We start from the raw sequence: 21,972 nt of genomic DNA, 5'->3' as shown, positions 1-21,972 counted from the left end.
CCCACTCCATGGCTTCGGCAGATGCCTATTCAGTAGGCCTGGGGGCCCAAGAATCTGCATTTCTGTGAGCTCCTGTGTGTTTTCATTCCCAATCCTTCTCACTGGGCTGCTGTAGACCAGGTGCTGGGCCAGCACGAAAGCGTTAAAGCTCAAGGGTGTTATCTTGCTGCTCCAAGTCTTTCCAGACACTCCCGCCTTCTCCCTCTCTACCCCACGGGACTCGCCTGCCTGGTTGCCAAGGACTCCTGCCTCCCGGTCTGGGGCCCTTTCTACCTTAAGAGGGGTGGTTACTGGGGCACCTGAGTGGCTCAGTCAGTTGAGCATCTGACTTCAGCTCAGGTCATGATCTCATGGTTTGTAGGTTCGAGCCCCATGTTGGACTCTGTGCTGACAGCTCAGAGCCTGGAGCCTACTTCAGATTCTGTGTCTCCCTCTCTCTCTCTGACCTTCCCCTGCTCATGCTCTGTCTCTCAAAAATAAATAAAACATTAAAAAAAAGAGGGGTGGTCACTATCCCCACCTCCCGGGGACCCACTGTGTCACCAGACCAGGTGCAGGGTCTGAGGCTGAAAGGAGGGTCCGCCACCTGTCAGCCAGGGCAACTGGAGATTGGGAGGGCGCAGTGTTGGGGACATGCTCACCCTCCTCCCTGATCTGGGTCCCTCAGAAGAATGAGGTGTAAGATCAGTAGGATCACTCCTGGGTGCAAACTCATCTCAGCCACTAACCACGTGACCACAAACCGCTTCATTCCTTTGTTGGGTAAACTGTGGGCAAAGGTACCTGCCAGACACAGACGTATTAAAGGGGACGACACTTGTTAACTGCCGAGTGACGTACACCACAGGGTCAGGCCAGTTATGTTGAGCCAGGATGGCTCAGTTATATTGAATTTCAGAAAACAACAAATAACTTTGTGTGTAAGTATATCCCAAATACTGCATGAGACATACTTACACTAAAACATTATTCATTGTTTGTCTGAAGTTCAGAGTTAATTGGGCGTCCTGCAGTGGGGGTGGGGGATTCCTTGGTTGTTTTCTTGGTTTAGGTCTGTAAGCTTTGTTTGTTTCGTCGCTAAGTCGGCTGATGGGCATTCCAGCAGGCATTGCCTCCTCCTCTTCCTTGAGACCCAGCACCAGCCTGGCAGTCCCTCCTGAGTCCCCAGCCCTGCCTAACCCCCGAAGGAGCCTGGATGGAGGGGACCCGTCGTCCCCAACGCATCCCTTCCTCCCGGCTGTGGTGTGGTCCGTGAGGGGAGCTCGCCCATCCCCATGGTGGTCGCACGAGAGGCTTGCCTGGCAGATAAATGTATTTTTGTAAATGTCCGAGGCTGTCAAGGTCACTTGCTCTGCTCTTTTCTGCTTCTCTGGGGGAGGGGAGAGGGAGGCGGGGAAAAGACAATGAAGTCAGGATCCCTCTGCTCCTGCCTTTGAATCCCGTTCCCCGGAGGAGGTAGGGCACTTGCCTAGACAACCCATGGACCCAGACTTTCCTTCGCAGGAGGTGGGTGGCCATGTCGCGGGAGGGGGCTGGATGCCTTGAGGTCCCCGTGTGTCTCCCAGCTGTTGTTAACTCTGTGCCCTCACCTCTCTGGGCCTTCCTGTTAAAACAGGATGATAACATCAGCACGGACACTTACACAGTAGTGCTGGGTGCCAAGCACTGTTCTTAGTGTTTCATAAACCATAGCTTCTTAACCCTCCCAGTAACACTAGGAGGTGAGCACTAGTATCATCTCCATTTCACAGAGGAGGAAACCAGGGCGCACAAAGGCCACACAACTAGCAAGCAGTCGAGGCGGGATTTGAGCCGAGTCTGGGCCCTCAGCCACTTTGCCCTGAGCCTCTGTGAAGACACAAGGCGGGAGGAGGAGGGAAGGGCGGCTGGTTTGCAGCGAGCACCTGCGCTGTGCTAAGCATCCCTGCACCCTCGCCAGGGCCGATCTTCTTCAAACCTCAGGGCAAACGAGGCGGGGGATGCTGTTACTGCATTCTGAAGTCAGAGGCGAGGGAAACGGAGTCAAAATCGGAACTCCGCTCTCTTCCATCAAGGCCCGCGTTAGTTCCCTCACCACCCACCCCTGCTGAACCAGACCAGCCCTCGACCAGGGCCCCTGCACTGTTCCCTGCTCTGAACCTGTCCATCCTTTCCCCCGGCCACACATCCCCGTCCGGTGTCCCTCTCCTTCCCTCTGTCACAGACAGTGGGAGGAATAGCATCTGACAGTGTCACTGCTCTTTACTTTGCCCACATTATCTGGTTTTGGTCCTGACAACCATGCGGTCAGACAGATCACCACACGTTACCCGTGTCCCAACTTCACATGGGGGGAAGGTAGGGTTCAAAAAAGTTAAGGGACCTAGTCAGACTCACCTAGGTTTTTTGTTTTTTTTTTTAATTTTTTTTATGTTTTATTTATTTTTAGGAGAGAGAGAGAGAGAGACAGCGTGAGCAGGGGAGGGTCAGAGAGAGAGGGAGTCACAGGCTGAAACAGGCTCCAGGCTCTGAGCTGGCAGTCAACACAGAGCCCGACGCGGGGCTCGAACCCATGAACCGCGAGATCATGACCTAAGCGAAAGTCGGACGCTTAACCGACTAAGCCACCCAGGCGCCCCCAGACTCACCTAGGTTTTTGCAGGGGGACTCAAACCTATGGCTTCTGACCCTACATCCAGGGCTCTGTAGAGGCCTCAGAGGTCAACCAAAGCACTTTATCTACTTATTTATTTTAATGTGTATCTATTTTTTGAGAGACAGACAGAGACAGAGACAGAGAACAAGCAGGGGAGGGGCAGACAGAGAGGGAGACACAGAATCAGAAGCAGCTCCAGGCTCTGAGCTGTCAGCACAGAGCCCGATGTGGGGCTCAAACCCACGAACTGTGAGATCATGACCTGAGCCAAAGTCGAAGTCGGGCACTCAACCGACTGAGCCCCCCAAAGCGCTCCTCGAGCAAAGCGCTTTAGAGATGAGGAGTTTGAAACCCAGTTTGAAACACATGCCCTGTTCGAGGTCACAGCCGTCCGTGGCAGAACTGAGACTGAAATTTACAGCTTCCAACCCTCTAACACCTGGTCCTCATGTGAATGGCACCAATTATACTCACTCAACTAATGACAGGGCTTAGTCATTAGTTGAGGCAAAGGCAGGAGCCATCAGAACAAGGGCGTACCGCCAGCCCACGGTGATGTTTTTAGCTGGACATTCCTGTCTCCCAGAGGTGGGGAGGGGTCAGGAGAACCAGGCTGTCGAGTGGAGGCAGGTCAGATCTGTTTAGGACTTGCTCACGTGGTAGAGCCGACCTGGCCGAAATTGCCAGCTCAGGGGCCTGCATCTGCTGGGGAGGGATCGTCCCAATGCCTGGCGGCTGTGCTTAGTAAAATATGGAGTGAATAAGGGATCACAGGGAATTCAGGGCTTAGATGAGCAATACCCTTGAAATCGCAAGAAATGGAAAAAAGATATACCAAAGTGAAATCCACATCTATGTCACCTTTCATAACGTGTGACTTACAGCTCTGGGTCCTATTGTGCCAAAGCCTTGGGGGCAAGGTGGGAGGCAGAGTCTGGCTCTGCAAGGTCACTGTTAGGACTGATGCTCACATGTCACCAGTGGAAATCTGGAATCCTCTGAGGGTGGGGACATTCTGCCTACTCCCCATCCTGGGGTTCATTTCTGTGGATGCTGGGGTCCCCTCTTCTCAGCTCTGCCTTGCTTCCTTCCGCTGGCCTTAGCAGGGCCCCTTAACTTCCGTGCCCTCTGTGTCCCCATCTGCCAAAGGGATCCGTATGTCCATGTCGCCACTGGAAAAGCACACCAGGAAAGGAAGGGGTGCACCGCCTGCTAAGGTTTTTGTTCAGCTATTTCACATCTGGGCTGCAAAGCCACAGAACTGCACATCCTTCCTGCATTATTGGCTTTTAGCGGGCTGCCATTATTCCTCACCAGAAATATCTCTCATCCCTTTCAGACACAAGAGCTGAGAAACGGACCTGCTCGGGCTCTGGAGGCTGCAGGAGAGCCCTTAGAATTGGCTGGATCTTTCCATGCTCCGTGTAGCAAGAATGGCATTCAGCTCCTTCCCACACAGGAGGGTGCCTCCCCCTTAGGAGGGGCCCATAAATAATCTACACCCACCAGTACTAAGGACCCAAGGCTCTTAGTGATCAAGGGTGAGTTGATCTCGGACTCGGGTAACAGAGAAATCGTAGGTCCCTAACTCTGGAAAGTGAGTTGTTGGAGAAACAGGTGGAGAAGCATGGCATCAGGGCTCAGAAACTCCAGAGAGTCCAGATATGAGCCTGCCCACCCACCTCCCCCAGCAGACCCCGGGGCAAAGTTCAGGCTGGGAACCTGCCAGGGTTATACCTGAGCGACTCTCCTGGGGCAGTTGCTCTGATGCACCCTGTTCCCCCGGGGTCCAGGCTGGACCCAAGGCCGCCTGCCCTCTCCCTGTCNCCCCTGACTCTGTCCCTAGCCCCGGGTACGGTCCAGCCCGCAGGCTCACCTTTGGGCAGCTTGGACGCGTTCTCCTGGATCCAGGAGAAGAGATGGGCGAAGTCACAGTCGCAGAGCCAGGGGTTGCCGTCCAGGCGCAGGGTGCGCAGCGCGGGGAGCGCCGCCAGGGTGGCCACGTTGAGGCTGCGCAGATTGTTGTCATTGAGCTCCAGCACCTGCAGCGACTCCAGGGTCTCGAAGGCGGCCTCGTGCACGCCCGCCAGGTTGTTGTTGGCCAGGCTCAGCTTGACCAGCCTCCCGGCCGAGCGGAAGGCGCCGGCGCCCAGCTGGGTCAGGTTGTTGTAGCTGAGGTCGAGGAAGGCCAGCTTGGCCGAGCCGCTGAACGTGCCCTCCTCCAGGGAGCGCAGCGAGTTGTTCCTGAAGTCCAGGTAGACCAGGTCGCCATAGAAAATGAAGAAGTCCTCGGGGATGTGCTGGATGCGATTGCCGGCCACCAGCAGCTTGCGCACGTCCAGGGGGAAAGGGTCGGGAACGCTGGGCAGCCCGCGGTCGCGGCAGTCCACGGTGTGCGGGTCGGTGCAGGCGCAGCCCGCGGGGCACGCGTGCCCGGGCCGAAGCNGGATGCACTAGGGGAGTACGAGGCGGCAGGGACGGAGAGGGGAGAGGCGGGGGGGGAGGGGCGAGGACTCGCGAAGGACTTACCCGGACAGGAAATAAACCCGCTGGAAAATCCCAGGGAGAGGCGGGAGCGATAGAGGTTGCCGAGTGGCCGTCGCCAAAGCGGCCTCACCCGGGGCAGGTTTTTTCTGAGACCCGGCAATGAGACCTCTCGCTCGGACTTGCCAGGAGCGCACGACGACTAATCTGTTACCGAGCGCCCCCCACCCCAGCGATTTCCAGAAGGGCGTGTCGGGGGCGTGCGCCCCGCACCCCGGCGCCCGCCGGTGCCAAAGCGCGCTCCCCGTGCCCCAGCCCGGCTGCCAAAGGTAACGCGACCTGGGTCCCTCTGGCTCTGCGCCCTGGGGCAGTCCCGGTGCGCCCTAGGGGCCAAGCCAAAAGCTGCTGACCTAGGGTTGGGCGGGGCTCCAGAGTGCCTCCTTTTCCTGCCTCACTCGGCCCACCGCACTTGACCCATCTCAGGGAGGCACGAAGGGTCGGGTCGGTGAGGCTGGCAGCTGCCTGGGCCCCCCGCTGTGGCCCAGAAGGAAGCCAAGGCCAGTCAGCATTTTCCATGCTGGCCGGAGCCGGTCAGGAACCGGAATCCCCCTTGGCAGGATCAGACCTGGCTGCTGGTCTAACAGAGGCCCGACGGAGAGGCGAGGCACTATGGCCCGGAGTCAGAGACCCAGCTCCCCAGGGGTATGGCCTCAGCTCCAGTGCCTCCGCCTCTCTGAACCCCTTGTAGAATGGGAAAAGGTACTTGTGGGGATGAGCACTGGGTGTTATATGGAAACCAACTTGACAATAAACTATTAAAAAAGGGGAAAAAATGGGAAAAGGTAGTATGTATGATACTGGCAGGAGATTTCCCTCCCTGGGGGAAACTACCGCCTCCCAAGCCAAACTCCTCCCCCCACCCCCAGCTCATTTCAGAAATGTTGGAGAGGTCCCCACAGAACCCCGGAGAGCTTGTCTTGCTGCTGGCTATTTTGGTCCAAATACCCTGGAATTGATAAGCTCCCACGGAACCAAAATAACCCAGGGAACAGCTGTTGTTGGACAACAGGCCCCGGGAGACCCTGCCCTGGTCCCTGGTCCCTACACAGACTGGTGGTGGCTCGGATTCTAAAATCCCAAGAGCTAAGCCTCAGCCTTTTTCCAAAGGTACATGCAGTCTTGATGCCTTCCGATGGATCAAAAACCCGAGCCTCTGGGGCTGAGCCAACAGCTCAACAGACGACAAGTGTTTGCAGAAGACCAGGGAGCGGTGGCGGGGGTGGGGGTGGGGGTGGTAGTGGATAGTGTTCCAGGGAACAGCCCTTGGGGTCTTGCGGCTCTTTTCCCTGCTGGGACTCCAGGCCTCCTGAATCCTCTGTGTCCTACTTTCCTAGGGTCCCTTGCTTGCCTTTATCATCCCCAGATACAGGGCTTCAGCCCCCACTCTGGCATCATCCCCCTTGAAGAGGCAGGTGCAGGGAGAAATAATCCGAATCCTCCTAGAGCGGGCAAGAGTACTCCAGGCCGCGTAAACGCTGTGTTATTATAATGGCAGACAAAGCACAGGCAGGTGGTAGAGTAAACAGGTCCTCCTAGTGCAATTCTCCAGGAACACCCTGCACCGATCTGTTACATCCTCCACCTTTCCAGTCTCAGGCTCGGGTTCCGGCGGCTCGCTGTAATCCTGAGAGCCTGTTTATCACCGGCTTGAGCCCTCAGCGTCATTGCTTCGGGACACCTGCATTGGGCTGGCTGCCACTTTGCAAGTGTGTCTCCGCGTGCACCAGCCATTCCTACCACAGTTCGTCTGGTTGTTGGAGCCCTGGCCTGGGAGTCACGAGCCACCTTTGATGTCTCTGGGGGTCCTCGGGCCCCTTGATGATGAATTCTTTTCAGAGTTTTATAAAAATCTGGTGAAAACTGGACCTTTACCTGTGAGGAGGTCACCCGGAGCAAATGCTGCAATTCTTGGTGATGAACTTGACGGTAGCCCTAGTTCTTCTGTGCTGAGCAGAAACTGGCACTCCTGGATGACTTTGATGAATGAAAACACGAAGGCATTTCTCCTTAATAAATGCAGAGTATTTATTTAGCAAGGGCTTGCAAAACAGAGATGCAGGGTGATGAAATAACAAAAGGGGCTCCTGGTAATGAAAATGTTAAGAAATACTCCCCTCCCGGCCTGGATTTCCTCATCGTGAAAGGAGGGAGAAAATAATTTCGTCTCCTCTTCCACAGACTATGTAAGGCCCACTTGGGGAAATACTGGGAGGGGACGTGATCTGAAGCTGTTTTAGAGAAATGCTACATTAAGAAGTGGCCATAAGTCTCGCTCTGGCAGGAACTCCTTGCTTCTTGCCTTGAGTGTTCCCCCCAAATCCCTTGAATCTAAATCTAAGCATTTTTTCATTAATGTCAGTGGGAGAAGACGGGGTTGAGGTTTGTGGGGGACAGAGACGGACCCCTAATGTTCTAGGACTCCTGTCCCTTTGGGGAAATGCAAACTTTGTCACCTCTGATTTTCCCCAGGCAAAGAAAACATAGCTGTGACCTCGGCAAGGTCGCGCCGTGAGTCAGTGATAGCTGCTGGAAATAGAACACAGGCATCCTGACTCCCCAGCTGCTCTGCTCACCCCACTCCTGCCCCAGGAGAAGGGGGCCTTTTGCAGCCCCGGGGAGAATGTTGCAGGTGACAGGGACAGACGTTCAGAGACTGTCAGCCAGCTCCTTCTTTGTGATTCCTATTCAAGAGGTGGCAAATACCCAAGGTATTCTGATGTTTTCAAAACCTGATGTCATGCCTTCCCCAACTAGCCAAGCAGTGCTCCCCACTCCTGTGCTCCCCGAGCACTTCCTGTCTTACTTTATAAGTGGCCCATATCTGTCTCCCCATGAAGTTGGGCCTTGGGAGGCCATGTGGACAATGCCTCCCCCCCCCCGGAAATTTCCTATGTGGGGACCTGCTCCCTGTAAACAGAAACAATCCAGTCATGAGGTTTCCTCCCTTCGGTTGGCAGACTGACCTCTAAATTAGCCAAAATCCTAGGCCCTAAATTGTGAACAAGATAATGCCAGTATGGTATGCACAGGAGTCTGATGCTAGGTTTGAATGATGGCTGGTGCTTGGTGATGTCATTTGGGTTACTGGTGTGTATCATCTCTGCTGAGTGCCTGGCTGACCCGGGCAGGACGCGTGAGGACACCCCAAGGGCCCCAGGAAGAAGACACACTCTGGCCCTTTGCCTGGGACAGCCTGATTCCATGGAACTGGCTCTCGGCTCCATGCACACGGCTGTGACTCCGTCCCCCCAATAGTTGGCCAAGCCCAGGCGCCTCTGTATTGCCACCTGCTGCCCTTTCTCACCACCACCACCAGGGCACACTATCCACTGCCTGCGCTGGTAAGAGCCGGACCCTTTCTCGGGATAGCTGTGCGTCTCCTAACCACTTAGGTTAGGGGACATGAGAGCTCTGATAAGCCTGGACCCACTTAGAAGAAAATCTCCTGCCCCTGGTTTCATCCCTCGAACCAGGAAATGAATCTTCAACCAGCCTACATGAGAGGCAGTGAGGTGGTAGTGGTTAGGAACGCGGGCTTGGAGTCAGACCTGGATCAGATCCTGGCTCTCCCACGCATTGGCTCTGTCACCTTGGGCAAGTTGCTTAACTTCCTAAGCCTCGGGCTTCCCATCTGTGAAATGGGGTAATCCTGGTTCCCATTTCACCGGGTTGTGATGAGGATTAAATGAGGTATCTGTCAAGTGCTTAGTAGTGAGACTGTCACAACAAATGGCAGCCACGTAATTATCTATCATTTCACCCATAGAGATGGTGTTCTTCAGGTAAAGAATGTGTTTGTCTCTCTGGAATTTATTTGTTTGGAATGCCCTAACATAGTTGGTTTCCAGACCTCTCCCTTCCCTGTACCATATTTCCCACACCAACTGTAGACCATCTGAGAGATACACGCGCACCCACACGCACACACATGCACGTGCAAGCGCACCTTAGCTGTCTCCGGCGCTGGCTGACTTTGCCAGCGTAGTTACAGGTGAGCGATTCCCCAACCACACCCCCGGTCCGCTGGCTTGGTTGGTCTGAGCGTGGGCAGACTAATCAGACCGAGGACGTGGGGTCAGTCCCTCAGCCCAGCACAAGGAGATGTCTGTGCTCTGCTCCCGACTGGTGTTCCTAATGCTGGCTAGCCATCCAGCAACTGCATGACCTTGGGGAGGGCCGGAGGAGGATGGGGAGTGTCTTTCCCAGGGTGGGGGGGGGTGGGGAGAAATGCAGAGCACACATCCCAAGGCAAAGGCACCCTCATCCTGGATTGTGACTGCAGGCTCAGGAGGCATCCCCAGTTCCTCTTTGCTTGTCCCCACCCACTCCTATCCATTGGCGAGGCAACCTTGGCTGCCCTTCCCTACCTCTCCACTGTTACCTCCCTCATCCAAACCAGCATCATCTTGCCCAGAAGCCCCGACTGGTCTCCCTGCTTCCACTCTTGCCCAATCCCTGCCCACACTGCCTATACTCAAGAAAGTTAAAGTGATCCTTTGAAAATATACATCAGATCACGTCACTTCCCTGCTTAGACACCACCAGTGACCTTCTGTGTGTGGCAGACTTCTAACATGACCTCCCCCCGTAATGCTCCCTGCTGATCTTCTTTGACTGGGAGCGAGGCCCATGACTTACTTCTAATGAACAGAATATGGCCAAGTTGATAGATGCTGTTTTTAAGATTAGGTTACAAGAGACGGTGACTTCTGTCTTGCCGTCACACTCTCTCTGCTGCCTCTTTGGCTTGTGAGCTTTGATGAAGCCAGCTGCTGCGTCGGAGTGGCCTGCATGGTAAGGAAGTGAAGATGGCTCCATACCAGCATCCCATGAAGGACTGAATCTTATCAACAACCACATGAGCAGCAAGCCACCACACGAGGCTAGCCAACAGCTTGATGGCTGCCTGTAAGAGACCTTGATGTAGAGGGTACAGTGAAGGATACTCAGATCCCTGACCCACAGGAACTAGGAGATTTTAAAAAATGTGTTTGGTTTTAAACTGCTACGTTTTGGAGTAACTTGTTACACAGCAAGAGCTAGCTAATACACTGTGGCACTTGGAATGAAATCCTACCAGACCCTGTGCAGTCTGGGACCCCACATGCCTCTCCCACTCCATTTGGGGACCACTCCCCCTTTGGCACACCACCCTCTGGTGACTCTGATCCTTTGTGCTTCTAATGCATCACAATCATTTCCACCCCTGGACTCTGTGTGCTCTGCACATTCTGGCTGAAACAGTTTTCCCTCCCTCCAGCTTTTTAGCATGGTTGGTGGCATTTAGTCATCAGACTTTCTCAGCCACCTGTCACCTCCTTAGACGGGGCTTCACTGGCCTCACTTTCTCCCCAGTTACTCTCTATGCTACCATTTTGTTTTATTTTCTTCTAAGCTTTAATTGCCACCTGACATTACCTAGCTTGCTTGTTACTTTACTTACCTTCTGCCACTAAATGGGTTACCTATGAGGGCCATTATGTGGAGCCAGTGCCTAGACTCAGCCCCAGAGCATAATAGTTCCTGAAGAAATGATTAACTAAGTTCATTGCTACCTGCAGGTGATGCTTCTTAACTCGCCTGCCAGTTCCTCAATGGCTTCCAGTGGTGTCTCATGTGAAGAGGTCCACCCACCTCTGCTGGGGAGCAAGGACTGTCATCCCTCCAAACCTAGCCCCAGCTCTGCTCTCCTGGAGGGAAAGGCAACTGTATGTGGATCACATGGTGCTCCAGTGACACCCCTAAGGTAGTCTGGGAGTTTGGGGCCCCTCCAAATACATTTCTAGTTCCTCTCCACTCCATCAAAAGCATGCAGCACCTGTGACTGGCTTTATCACATCCACCTTATTTCAAGAGCTTAAGACTTATATGTCGGTCTGTAAAACTCCAATTCATACTGTTTTATTAAGCGCACTGAACAGGGGCAGTAAAGTTGGGTAGAGTCAGAGCTAAAAGCATTAGCCCTTGGGCCAGTCAGCCAATATTCAAATCCTAGTTCACCGGGATGAAGCTGTGTCTCTGCAAGTAAAAACAAAAACAAAAACAAAAACAAACAAACAAACAAAACCTCACTAAGCCTCAGTTGCTACATCTGTAAAATGGGGACTCATAGTAGTCACCTGGTAGGATTATTGGGAGGATTAGATGAAATGATGGATAAGTCAGCCTGTGGCACATCTCAAACGTAGCAGTGTCCCGACACTGTCTTCCATTTGGACACTTCCTGCAACAAATGTCTGTTGCCTGCCTACTAGTCACAAGAAAGGCACTGACCTGGGTGCGGGAGACAAAGATGGAGTAGACAACCTCCATTCTCGATGACTCATGGTCTCCTTGAAGAGACGGGACACAAAGGAGCAGCAGACAGCAAGCCGTTCAAGGACTCGCTGTATAATATAACCACCAATGTCACGGGCATTTGGCGGAGTCAGGGATGCCCAGGCTGGCATGCGTGGGGAGAGGTACATCTTGACACTGTTGGCCACATTTTCCAAATCAGATCTTGGAGCACATGGCCATGTGGCTTCATGCTTCTGTACCCTGGCGCACAGCTTTCCTTCTGCCGGTCCACCTGGCAGACTCCTGCTCACCCTTGAAGACACCGTGCATTTTTCCAGGTGGCCTTGACCTTCCCAGGTGCCGCCAGATCTTCTCTCTTTTCCCTCTTTTGCTCACCAGGCTTCTGTTATTGTCCCTTGCATGCGGTGTGACAGTTACCGATGGCATGCTTGTCTCCCCTGCTGGACGGTCACTGAGCTCCGGTGTGAGAAGAACGCGGTCCTTGTGAGCAGGGAGAGCAGAGAAACGTCCTTGGAGCAAAGATCATGTCTTTTCCATCTTTAGATCTTGGAACCCAGCATAGGGCGCTGCCTGGGGCAGGTGCCCAATGTCTTTGCTGAATGAATGAATGAGTGCACATATGTATGAATCAATGATTCTGCCAGGTAGAAGTATTTGGAGCTCTCCAAAGCAAAGCTCGAGTGGTTCATGAGCTTCAGCCCCGCATCAGGCTCTGTGCTGACCACTTGGAGTCTGCAGCCTGCTTCAGACTCTGTCTCCCTCTCTCTCTGCACTTACCCCACTCACACTCTGTCTCTCTCTCTCTCAAAAATAAATAAGCATTAAAAAAATCTATAAAACAAAGCAAAGCTCAAGTGGTATGGGTCTCTGTAATGATGCTACAGAACTGTTTGTTCAACCCCACAAAGCCTGCAGACTGCTCGGTGGCCCTGTGGCTTCTGCTCCTTGCTCACGTCTCCCTTCATGATAATGAGCACGGTGGTCCCAACCACTCTCATGGGCCATTTGTAACACCGCAAAGCCCTTTCCACTTATAATCGCTGTTGGTCCTTAAAGCACTTGTCAGGTGGGCAGGCCAGGGGTCATTGCGTCTGTTTATGGAGGGCTCCGCTTGCACAGCTGGTGAGCTCTTTCAAACCAGGAACAAGATCCCTGCGCTCCATGTGCGGCTCCCGTGTCCTCCAGCGCGGTTCTGTAATAACGGGAAAGGAGCACAGGGCTGCACTGATTGGAGCCTGGCCCTCAGAGCCTGGCATTTTACAGTTTATTTTGGACCAGCCACACATCTCTGATTGCACAGCAGAATTTACGCTGTCCTCACTACCCTCCCCTGCCCTCCCCCCACCTTACCGCACATAACCCTGCGCGTGCCCACGTGCACACCTCCGCGGGCACACCTCCGCGTGCCTGCACACACCTCTCCCCCTCCAGGTGTGTCTTTCTGAGAGGGCAGATGGGAACAAATAGTATAAAGGCACCCGAATTCTTTCTAGTAAATGCGGAGGCACACGGGAGGCTATTTTTATGGGAATTTGTATATGATTTGCATAAATCTGCATCTATTTCCCAAAGCCATCACAGTGAGTTCAGAAAGCAAGCGATTAATGGGTGGATCCGCTTCATTCATGCCAGCCAATGGCCGAAGTAGGCACATCTGCTATCCTAGCTGCTCTGGCTAATTTTTTCCCCTGAAATTTCTTCTCCTGTAACATGAAAACATTTTCAGTATTACTGAAGACCTCAAAGGGTGCAGAGAACATGACATTTTTGTAATAGTAATTAATAATAATGGTATCTAACGTGGAGGGCTTGCTTTATGTTAAGCATTGCTCTGTGAGCTGTAACTATATTATCTTAATCTTTTTGATAATCCAAATGTAGGGTCCTGTCACTATCCTTATTTTACAGGTAAGAAAACTGAGGTACAGTGTTGGGGTAACATGGCTTGTCACTGATTGAAACTTGGGCATCTGGCTGCATTTATTCATAAGGCAAATTTGAGCTCAAGCATCTACTATGGGCCAGGTATTATTCTAGGCACTGGAAACATTGCAGTGAACAACAGAATAAGACAAAGTCCCAGGTGTCCCAAAGCATTAGCGTGCGTCAGTTAGGGGAAGGTTGGGTTGCTGTAACAAAGAGACCAAAAAATGTATTAAATCAAAGAACGAAGGAGTGAATTCCTCTCTCAAGTAGTAATTCAAGATGTGCTTCCCAGGTTGGTGAGCAGCCCTGCCCCTCACGGTCACTGGGGAGAGCCCAGGTTCCTTCCAAGCCATTGCCTTCCTTTGCTCAGTGCCTGGGACACCGTCTTCCCCTGGTTGGGGGGAGCGTGGCTGCTACCACGTCTGTGTAGCTGGCAGGAACGTGCAAGGGAGCGTGGGAGGTACTACCACCAGTGAGCTAAAGCCTAGGCCTGGAGGCAGAGGCAACCATCATTTTCAGGCTTTTTCTGTGAATGAAACTTAGTCCCGTGGCCACATTCAACTTCAAGAGGGGCTGGCGAATGAGATCTAGCCAGAGACCGAAGAGGATGGGTGAATGGATCTGGCTGGGCAGCCCCGTTGCCACAGTATAACATTCACCAAACAAATCACTCTATTGGATGGTGTCCCAGAGTGATAAGGGCAACGAAGACAAACAAGACAGGGGAAGGGGCTGGAGGGTGATGGGGACAGATCTGTAGGCAGTCGTGAGCTCTTAATCACTGTTCTGAACTGACCCCCCAACCATACCCATGTTCGCAGTGATGGTCCTGAAGGTTTAGGAGAGCCCCATGTACTTCCTGAACCAAAAAAGGCCACTTTGTGCCCAGATGAGTAATCAGAGGCTCTGGCCAAGCAGCAGTCTACTGGACTTGACCTTTACAGAACCTCTCATGCCTGTTTTCAAGGAATGTTTATTTATTGGTCATTTGACTCTCATTTATAAAATGCCTTAAGGTGGCGAGGGCAGATGTTGTCATTCCCCTTTGACAACAGGGGAACGTGAAGCTTGAGAGTGTTCAGTTCAGTTAAAAAATAAACTGCACTGAGCTCCTATGTGCCAAGATGCTGGGATAAAGAGGCAAGTGGATGTAGGTCCCCCAGATGTCGTGGCAAGGAGGTTAGTGTCATCTACAGACATGTAAGCAAATAATTTGTGGAACATGCCATGATCTTGACACCTGGGTGGTTCAGTCAGTTAAGTGTCTGACTTTGGCTGAGGTCATGATCTCAAGGTTCATGAGTTTGGGCCCGTGTTGGGCTCTGTGCTGACAGCTCAGAGCCTGGAACCTGCTTCGGATTCTGTGTCTCCTCTCTTTGCCTTTCCCCTGTGCACACTCTGTCTCTCTCTCTCTCAAAAATAAATAAACATTAAAAAAACATTTTTTTAAACATGCCCTGATCAAAATGTGTACAAAGTGCAGTGTACAGAGGAGGAAGGGAATGATAATTCTCCCTGGGTGGGAGGGAACAGGCAAGGTAACAACAGAAGAGGTGATGGCGGACCATGGTTTTGAAGGATGAATAGGAGTTCTTCAAGCAGATGAGGAATCTGTTCCAGGTAAGAAAAATACGTTTCCAAGAGAACTGTGTATATAAAGACAAAGAGGTCTTATAGAATAGTTCAGAATTTGGCCATGATGTTTGAGAAAGGCTCATTAAACTTCTATAATCAATGTTGGAAAGCAACCCAGGCCTCCTAATTCCTAGTCCATGCTTTTATTTGACCCTCTTTAGCAGCTGTCCCAGGGTCTGGTGGCCCAATGCCTGGGTGTCATATAAGTATTTGAAAAGTCCTGATCACAGAGCTACTAGTTCCATGCATTCATCCAACAATACTGACTGGGCATCTTCTAAATGGACTTGAACATTGTGGATACAATGACTTCCCTGAGCTGGCCTGATCCCCATCATTTGAGGTGATTTGAGAGGGGGTAGTGGGGCAGCACCAAGAAGGACACTGTATATTTCAGGATCAGGACTCAGGACCTCGTCCTGAGCTCTTGAAAAGTTTTATGCTGAGAAAAGACATAACTGGGTGTGCCTTTCAGAGAGATGGCTGTGAGAACAGCGTAGGGCTTGGATTGGAGAGAAAGGAGGTTGGAGTCAAGAAAGACAGTTCTAGAAGACTTCCACAGCAATTCAAGGGGGAGATAATGTCACCAGCACTCTTAGCAACCTATCCAGAAGGAAGAACAATCAAAGTCCACCCCAAACCATCTGGACCATTGCTTTCAGCAGCATTATTCATAAATGCCTCAAACTGAAAATAACCCAAATGTCCACCAACAGGAGACTGACAAAGTTTGCATGTTTGCACAGTGGAATACTATTTAACAATGAAGAAGAATGGACTACTCATCCATGGCAAAACATGAATGACCTCGGAAGCATGCTCAGCGAAAGAAGCCAGACACAAAGGACCATGTGCTGTAGGATTGCATGAAATGTCCAGAATAAGAAAATCTAGAGAGATTGACAACGCATCTGCCCACAGAGAACAGTGGGGTCTAACCCACAAGCAGGGGAAAACTTTTGCGATGGAAATGTTCTTAAGCTGGACCATGGTGATAGTCATACAACTCTACATATTTATTGGAATCATTGAATTGTACACNACCCACAAACCGCGAGATCATGACCTGAGCCGAAGTCAGACGCTCAACCGACTGAACCACCCAGGCGCCCCAATTATATTTTAATAACATTATTGAAAACAAGGGTGATGATGGGGTTCCGACCTGCGGTTTGGGTAGTGGGAGATGAGAGGTTGGAAATCTCTTAAGGGGCAGATGTGAGGGACGGGGGTGGCATGGGGGACATGCTCACCAAAGGTCCCACTGACCTGCCTTGGGAGCACCCAAAACCTGCTTCCCTGCTTTTTCTTATCCTCACTGCTCAATACCTCATCTTCAAATGGGAGACTTGAGTGAAATGGGCAGAAGTTAGTGCTGGGGACACAATTCAGCCAAGACGGCTGTGGGGAGAATGGGGCATAGTTCTAGGGACTTGGCCTTAACTTCAAATGGACTTTGGGCTGGTGTGCATCTCCAGGCTGAGACCAGAGATACTGAGACTGTCATGTGAACAGTCTACTGTCCTCACCTCTTCCCAGGAGGACACAAGGCGCCTGAGCCTGGGAGAGGTGAGTTTGTACCCTGGTACCATTTACTAGCTGTAGACTAGCTGAGATGGTGAAACTTAGTCTTCTCATCTGTGAAATGGGCCAACGTCCTTCCTTCATATGACTGTTGTTGAGGATTAAGTAGAAGCCTGCCACATGGAAGTCCTCAGTGGGTGCCAGACTTTGACTTCCCATATTTTNCCCCCCCCCCCCCCCCAAGGCTATCTATCTTCATGGGTCACTGAAGACTTCAGAGCCACTCATTTCCTAGGTCTGCTGGCAGCCATGGACTGTCAAGAGTGCTGGACTTCCCTTCCATAGTCCATCCCCCCCTCCCTCCAACTTCCCCTCCACTACCGCCCTCCATTCCAACTGATTGAATATACCAGCACCTGCTTTTAGGGAGGACCCGCTCATTTTTTAATCCTGCTACTGAGTAAAATTGGATTAATAACTTCACTTACCAGGAAATGCTTTTGCATCAAATAAGGTCCTTTTGGAGATGCTGACCAAACGGAGTCCCAGGACCAACCAGCACCTTGTAGAACTGACCTCCCGTGGGTCTGCAGGATATGCTCATTTAATGGCTGGGCATTTCACAGCCCCTCCTGCTTAGCACAAAGCAGAAGTCAGTAAGCGGCTTTAAAAGCATATGTTTATATAAAGAAAATGGTCGCGTGCCTCAGAGGCGGCGGCAATACTGACAGCGGTGAGGGACGGCATGAGGTTGGGAAGCAGCAGCTAGTGGGGGGTGGAGACGGGCAGCAGTGAGGGTGTCAGGATAGATTGAGGACTGGAGGACTCCTGGCTGTCCCTCCAGGGACTACGCTTCTGATGACTGCCTACTGCACCTCTATATATGGCTGACCCTCTCCCTGGCAGCGAGCAGGGATGAGAAAAGAAGGCAGCCATTCAAGGAGACACTGAAGTTACCTGTCAATGACCAGTTGGTAGTGTTTTCTCTCTGTGGTATCTCATCGGGGACACCGTCAAGGTGAGAGCCATGGCTCAGGGTCAGCTGGGCAGGTGGCTGCCGGTCCAGGGTCATTCAGTGGCTGGGGCTCTGAAGATGCACCGAGACCCCACAAACCAAGCAGGCAGCCCACCCCATCCTGGTCACTGTGTGCTCCCCCAGCAACACCCAGCTTCTAGGAAGAGTCTCTCATTGGTCACATGTCCTCATGGGACAAATCTTTAATTCAGACCTGTTGTGCACACATCCAGGCTCTAAGCACTGTCCTGGGAGTGCAAACAGGCATCCCATGGGGTCATTTGGGGCCTCAGAGACTTTGTGCTCCATTTGGAGATAAAATGCTAGTGCTCTGTCCAGTGCCTCTCCTCTCATGCCAGCGGGGCCACCAGCTTCTATGCCGTGGTCCAGGCCAGGGGGACAGGCGGGGACTGTGAGCACCCAGCTAAGCTTGCAGATGGTGCAGACCACTCTGCCAGCATCTGAGTCCCAGCTCCGTCCTTTGCTAGGTACACAAAGTTAGCTCAAGTTATTTAAATGATCTGTGCTTCATCGCCAACTCTGTAAAGTGGAATCACAGGACCTCCATCCAAGGGTTGTGTGTGGATGAAAAGAACACCACAGGCTTAGAACAGCACTTGGTAAGTATGAGTTCTAATATTCTAATCGCCTTCAACATTATCACTATTATGTCCCTGGCTGCTGCTGTTTCTCCCACATCCGCTGACACCGAGTCCTGGAGATCTCCCTTCGTGTATTTCTTGGGTCCTTATCCCTCTCCCCAGCTGACCACAGTCGTGGACTAGGAGAGTGAGCCTCATCGTCTTGGTGATTATAAGACATTTCTCCGAGCCGGTTTCCTGTCTTCAGTCTCTGCCACCACCTAAATCTCGCTCAGCATTCCTACCCCCGTGATCTTCCAAAGAGAGATCTGATCTTCCAAAGAGAGATCTGATCTTTGCCTAAAGCCTTCTGATGACCAGAGATGTGCACAAAGATGGTCATCGCATTATTTATAATGGTGAAAGAAAAAAAGAAGGAAAGAAAGAAAGAAAGAAAGAAAGAAAGAAAGAAAGAAAGAAAGAAAGAAAGGAAGGAAGGAAGGAAGGAAGGAAGGAAGGAAGAAAGGAAGGAAAGCAGGAAGGAAGGAAGGGAGGAAGGGAGGAAGGAAGGAAGGAAACAACCGGAAATATTATCTTAGTCCATTCAAATTGCTATAACAAAATGCTTATGTCTTACAACCAACAGTGATCAGTTCATGTCTGGTGCTCATGGTTCATAAATGGCCATCTTCTTGCTCTGCCCTCCAGTGGTGGAGGGGACTAGGGAGCCCCGTGGACTCTCTTTTACAAGGGCACTGACCACACTCATGAGGGCTCTACTCTCATGATCGAGTCCCCTCCCAAAGGCCCCATCTCCTAACACCACCACTTTCTGTAAGCTATCCAGATGTCAGTCCTAACCTTCTCCAAAGCAACCCTCTTCCTCTCTGGGCATCAGGGATAGTTAGGAAATCCTTGGTGCCATTTCCGTCCCACTTTTATCAGTTGGCTCTTGCTTGCTTTCCCGCTGAGTTCAAATCTGACTTTTCCTGACGTTGTATGATGCTAGCCAGTGCATCTCTCCCGCTGAGCCCCAGCTCACTGGCCTCAAGCACAGCATTTCAGTAAGTGTTTCAAGTTTGCTGCAAGAATTAGATGGGATAATACTTATGAAGCTCTCGGTAAATTCTTCAACACTTTGCAAATGTGAGGTCCTCCTTCTCCCACGCCTCTGAAGCCCAAGACACACCCATCCTTCACTCGAGTATGAAACGGCAGAAAAGTTAGATGCACCTGTTTTCCACTGAGAATGTTCCCTTTCTCGGATGTCATGATAAATCAGATGGGTTCCAAGTTCTTTGGGAGACGGGGAAAGTGCATTTTATAACAGTGCTTTTGTGGAAATCCTACCAGATTAATTACCCGGAAGATTATGTGTATTTCTTGGCAACCATACAAGGGACTCATGGGTTATTTGTGTGCCGAGAGGTTTTGTTCTGAATTTTCTGCAATGTACTCTAAACAAGTGTCATTTTGTTTATTCATTCAAACACCAGACAACTTAGTTCCCCGACTCGACTCTGGGAGACAAGAAGATTTGAAGACTATAGTGCAGACTGGTGGGGGGAAATGAATTCCTGAGTGGGGAAAATGAATTCACTTCAATGGACAGATGGAAATAAATTGCACCAATTCTGAGCAGGCAGTCTCTTGCTCATTTACCCTACGTTTTCCATGAAGTGTCATTCCCTGTACCTTCAGTGCTGCCAGAATTATGTTTCTGGGTCTTGATAATTTATGGCAGCTCCAGTGAGATGGTAACAATTGGGGGAAATTTTTGAAGCAAGTTAGCCATTTAAGTTGGGCCCCATCATGCTAGAAATGTATAACAATCAGTGACATGCTGGTAAATGTTAATCATTGAGTCTCCAGAAAACCAAAACCAAAGCAAAACCATAACCAAAACCATGCCAGTATTTAGGCACATAAATAAGTAAAATTTTGGGGCACCTGGGTGACTCAATCGGTTAAGCATCCGACTTCGGCTCAGGTCATGATCTCACGGTTTGTGAGTCTGAGTCCCGCATCCAGCTCTGTGCTGACAGCTCAGAGCCTGGAGCCTGCTTCGGATTCTGTGTCTCCCTCTCTCTCTGCCCCTCCCCAGCTTATGCTCTGTCTCTCTCTCGAAAATAAATAAACTTAAAAAAAAACCAACTACCCTGCCAAGAATAAAATTTTGCCTACATAAAGGATATATAGCATACAACTTACAAATAATGTCACACAATACTTTTATTATACATTCCATACAGCCAACTGATTCTTGCAAAACAGTCTCACTGTTTTCTGTAGAACGCTTATCTGTAGCAACCCGAGGGGTGCAATTCAACCGTGTTGGCAAAATGACTGCTTGCTCTGACTCCATAGAGGAGCTGCTTACATCTTGGACGATTGACTGTAGTTCCGACATGAACATTGACTGACCTCTTGATTTGCACTGGTGAGTAAAATAAAAGTAAAATGATGTCTACATGTTGAAACTTCATTTAATAAGGTGAGCAACTTCTTTACTGAATCAGGTAGTGGTTTTCAAGTACAAGAAGATTTCCTCAGTTTTAGTCAAAATGGTCACAGACAGAGCACGCTTCTCAGTGTATTGTTGTATTTTTTATGGCTAAATAATGCATTATTAACTATTTTAGTGGCATCATTAATGAATTTCCATCACTTTTTAAAGTCTATGTAACTTATTTTATTTTTTTTAAGTCTACACAATTAAAATGGAACATGCTAAGTCCTGATTTGTAGTGTTTTCCAATTTCTGTGGTGTAGACATTTGCGTCACGGCCGATTTCAAGCTACCGATGTGATGTCACTGGGCATGGAATCAAGTAACAAACGTTTAACAGAATTTCTACCATATGGATCTAGTAATAGATATAAATAACCTCAAGAGCACAGATGATAGTAAAATGTAGCAAAATAATGACGAAATGATAAGTTTTAAGTATTTCTTACTTTTTCTTTCTCTTTATTTTTTTAAGTTTTTATTTTTTAGTTTTTACTTATTTGAGAGAAAGAGAACAAGCAGAGGAGGGACAGAGAAAGAGAGGGAGAGAGAGAGAGAGAGAGAGAGAGAGAGAGAGAATCCCAAGCAGGCTCCATGCTGACAGCAGAGAGCCCAGTGCAGGGCTCGAACCCATGAACCATGAGATCATGATCTGAGCTGAAGTCAGATGCTCAACTGCCTGAGCCACCCCGGCGCCCTTTTTTCTTTCTTTTTTTAAACTGCCTTAACCATTTCTGTTTACATGTCAGTAGCATCGAGTATATTCACAATGTTTTACAATCAGCAGTGCTCTTCAGTTCCAGAACCTTTTCATTGCCCCAAATGGAAACCCCATACCCATGAAGCAGCCCTTTCCCACCTCCTTCTCCCAATCTGCTTTCTGTCTCTATGGATTTGCTTATGCTGGATACTTCATGTAAATGTCTGGCTTCTCTCACTTGAGATGATGTTTTCAAAGTTCATCCACATTGGAGTAAACGTCAGTAGTCACTCCTTGTCATGGCCGTCTAATATTCCACTGTTCAGACAGACCACATTTCATATATTCCTTCATCCATTGGCGGACATTTGGGGTGTTTCCACCTTTTAGCTACAGTGAATAGCATTGCTATGAACATTCGTGATCACCTTCATTTTTAATATAATTTACTTCATCATAAGTTCATATAATTTCATTTTTAATAATGGTTGTGTTGGCGCCAGTCAGAGTGGCTAAAATGAGCAAATCAGAGAACTCTAGATGCTGGCGAGGATGTGGAGAAACGGGCACCCTCCTACACTGTTGGTGGGAATGTAAACTGGT

At 50.5% G+C, this 21,972-nt stretch overlaps 1 protein-coding gene across 1 annotated transcript in view; it reads right to left on the bottom strand.

Annotated features, from left to right (window-relative positions):
- Nucleotides 1–14,218, bottom strand: part of LRRC38 (leucine rich repeat containing 38) — a 41,563-nt gene extending 27,345 nt beyond the window's left edge. The window contains exons 1-3 of the mRNA XM_077775583.1: nucleotides 14,215–14,218; nucleotides 11,453–11,511; nucleotides 4,512–5,088 (exon numbers count right to left, since the gene is read on the bottom strand). Of these exons, the coding sequence (XP_077631709.1) occupies nucleotides 4,512–5,088; nucleotides 11,453–11,511; nucleotides 14,215–14,218 (640 nt within the window). The remainder of the gene's footprint in view (nucleotides 1–4,511; nucleotides 5,089–11,452; nucleotides 11,512–14,214) is intronic.
- Between the last annotated feature and the right edge of the window lie 7,754 nt (nucleotides 14,219–21,972).

The sequence above is a fragment of the Crocuta crocuta genome, unplaced genomic scaffold (assembly GCF_008692635.1).
Source record: "Crocuta crocuta isolate KB4526 unplaced genomic scaffold, BGI_CrCroc_1.0 scaffold127, whole genome shotgun sequence".
NCBI lineage: Eukaryota > Metazoa > Chordata > Mammalia > Carnivora > Hyaenidae > Crocuta > Crocuta crocuta.
This window is presented reverse-complemented; position numbering and strand designations above follow the sequence as displayed.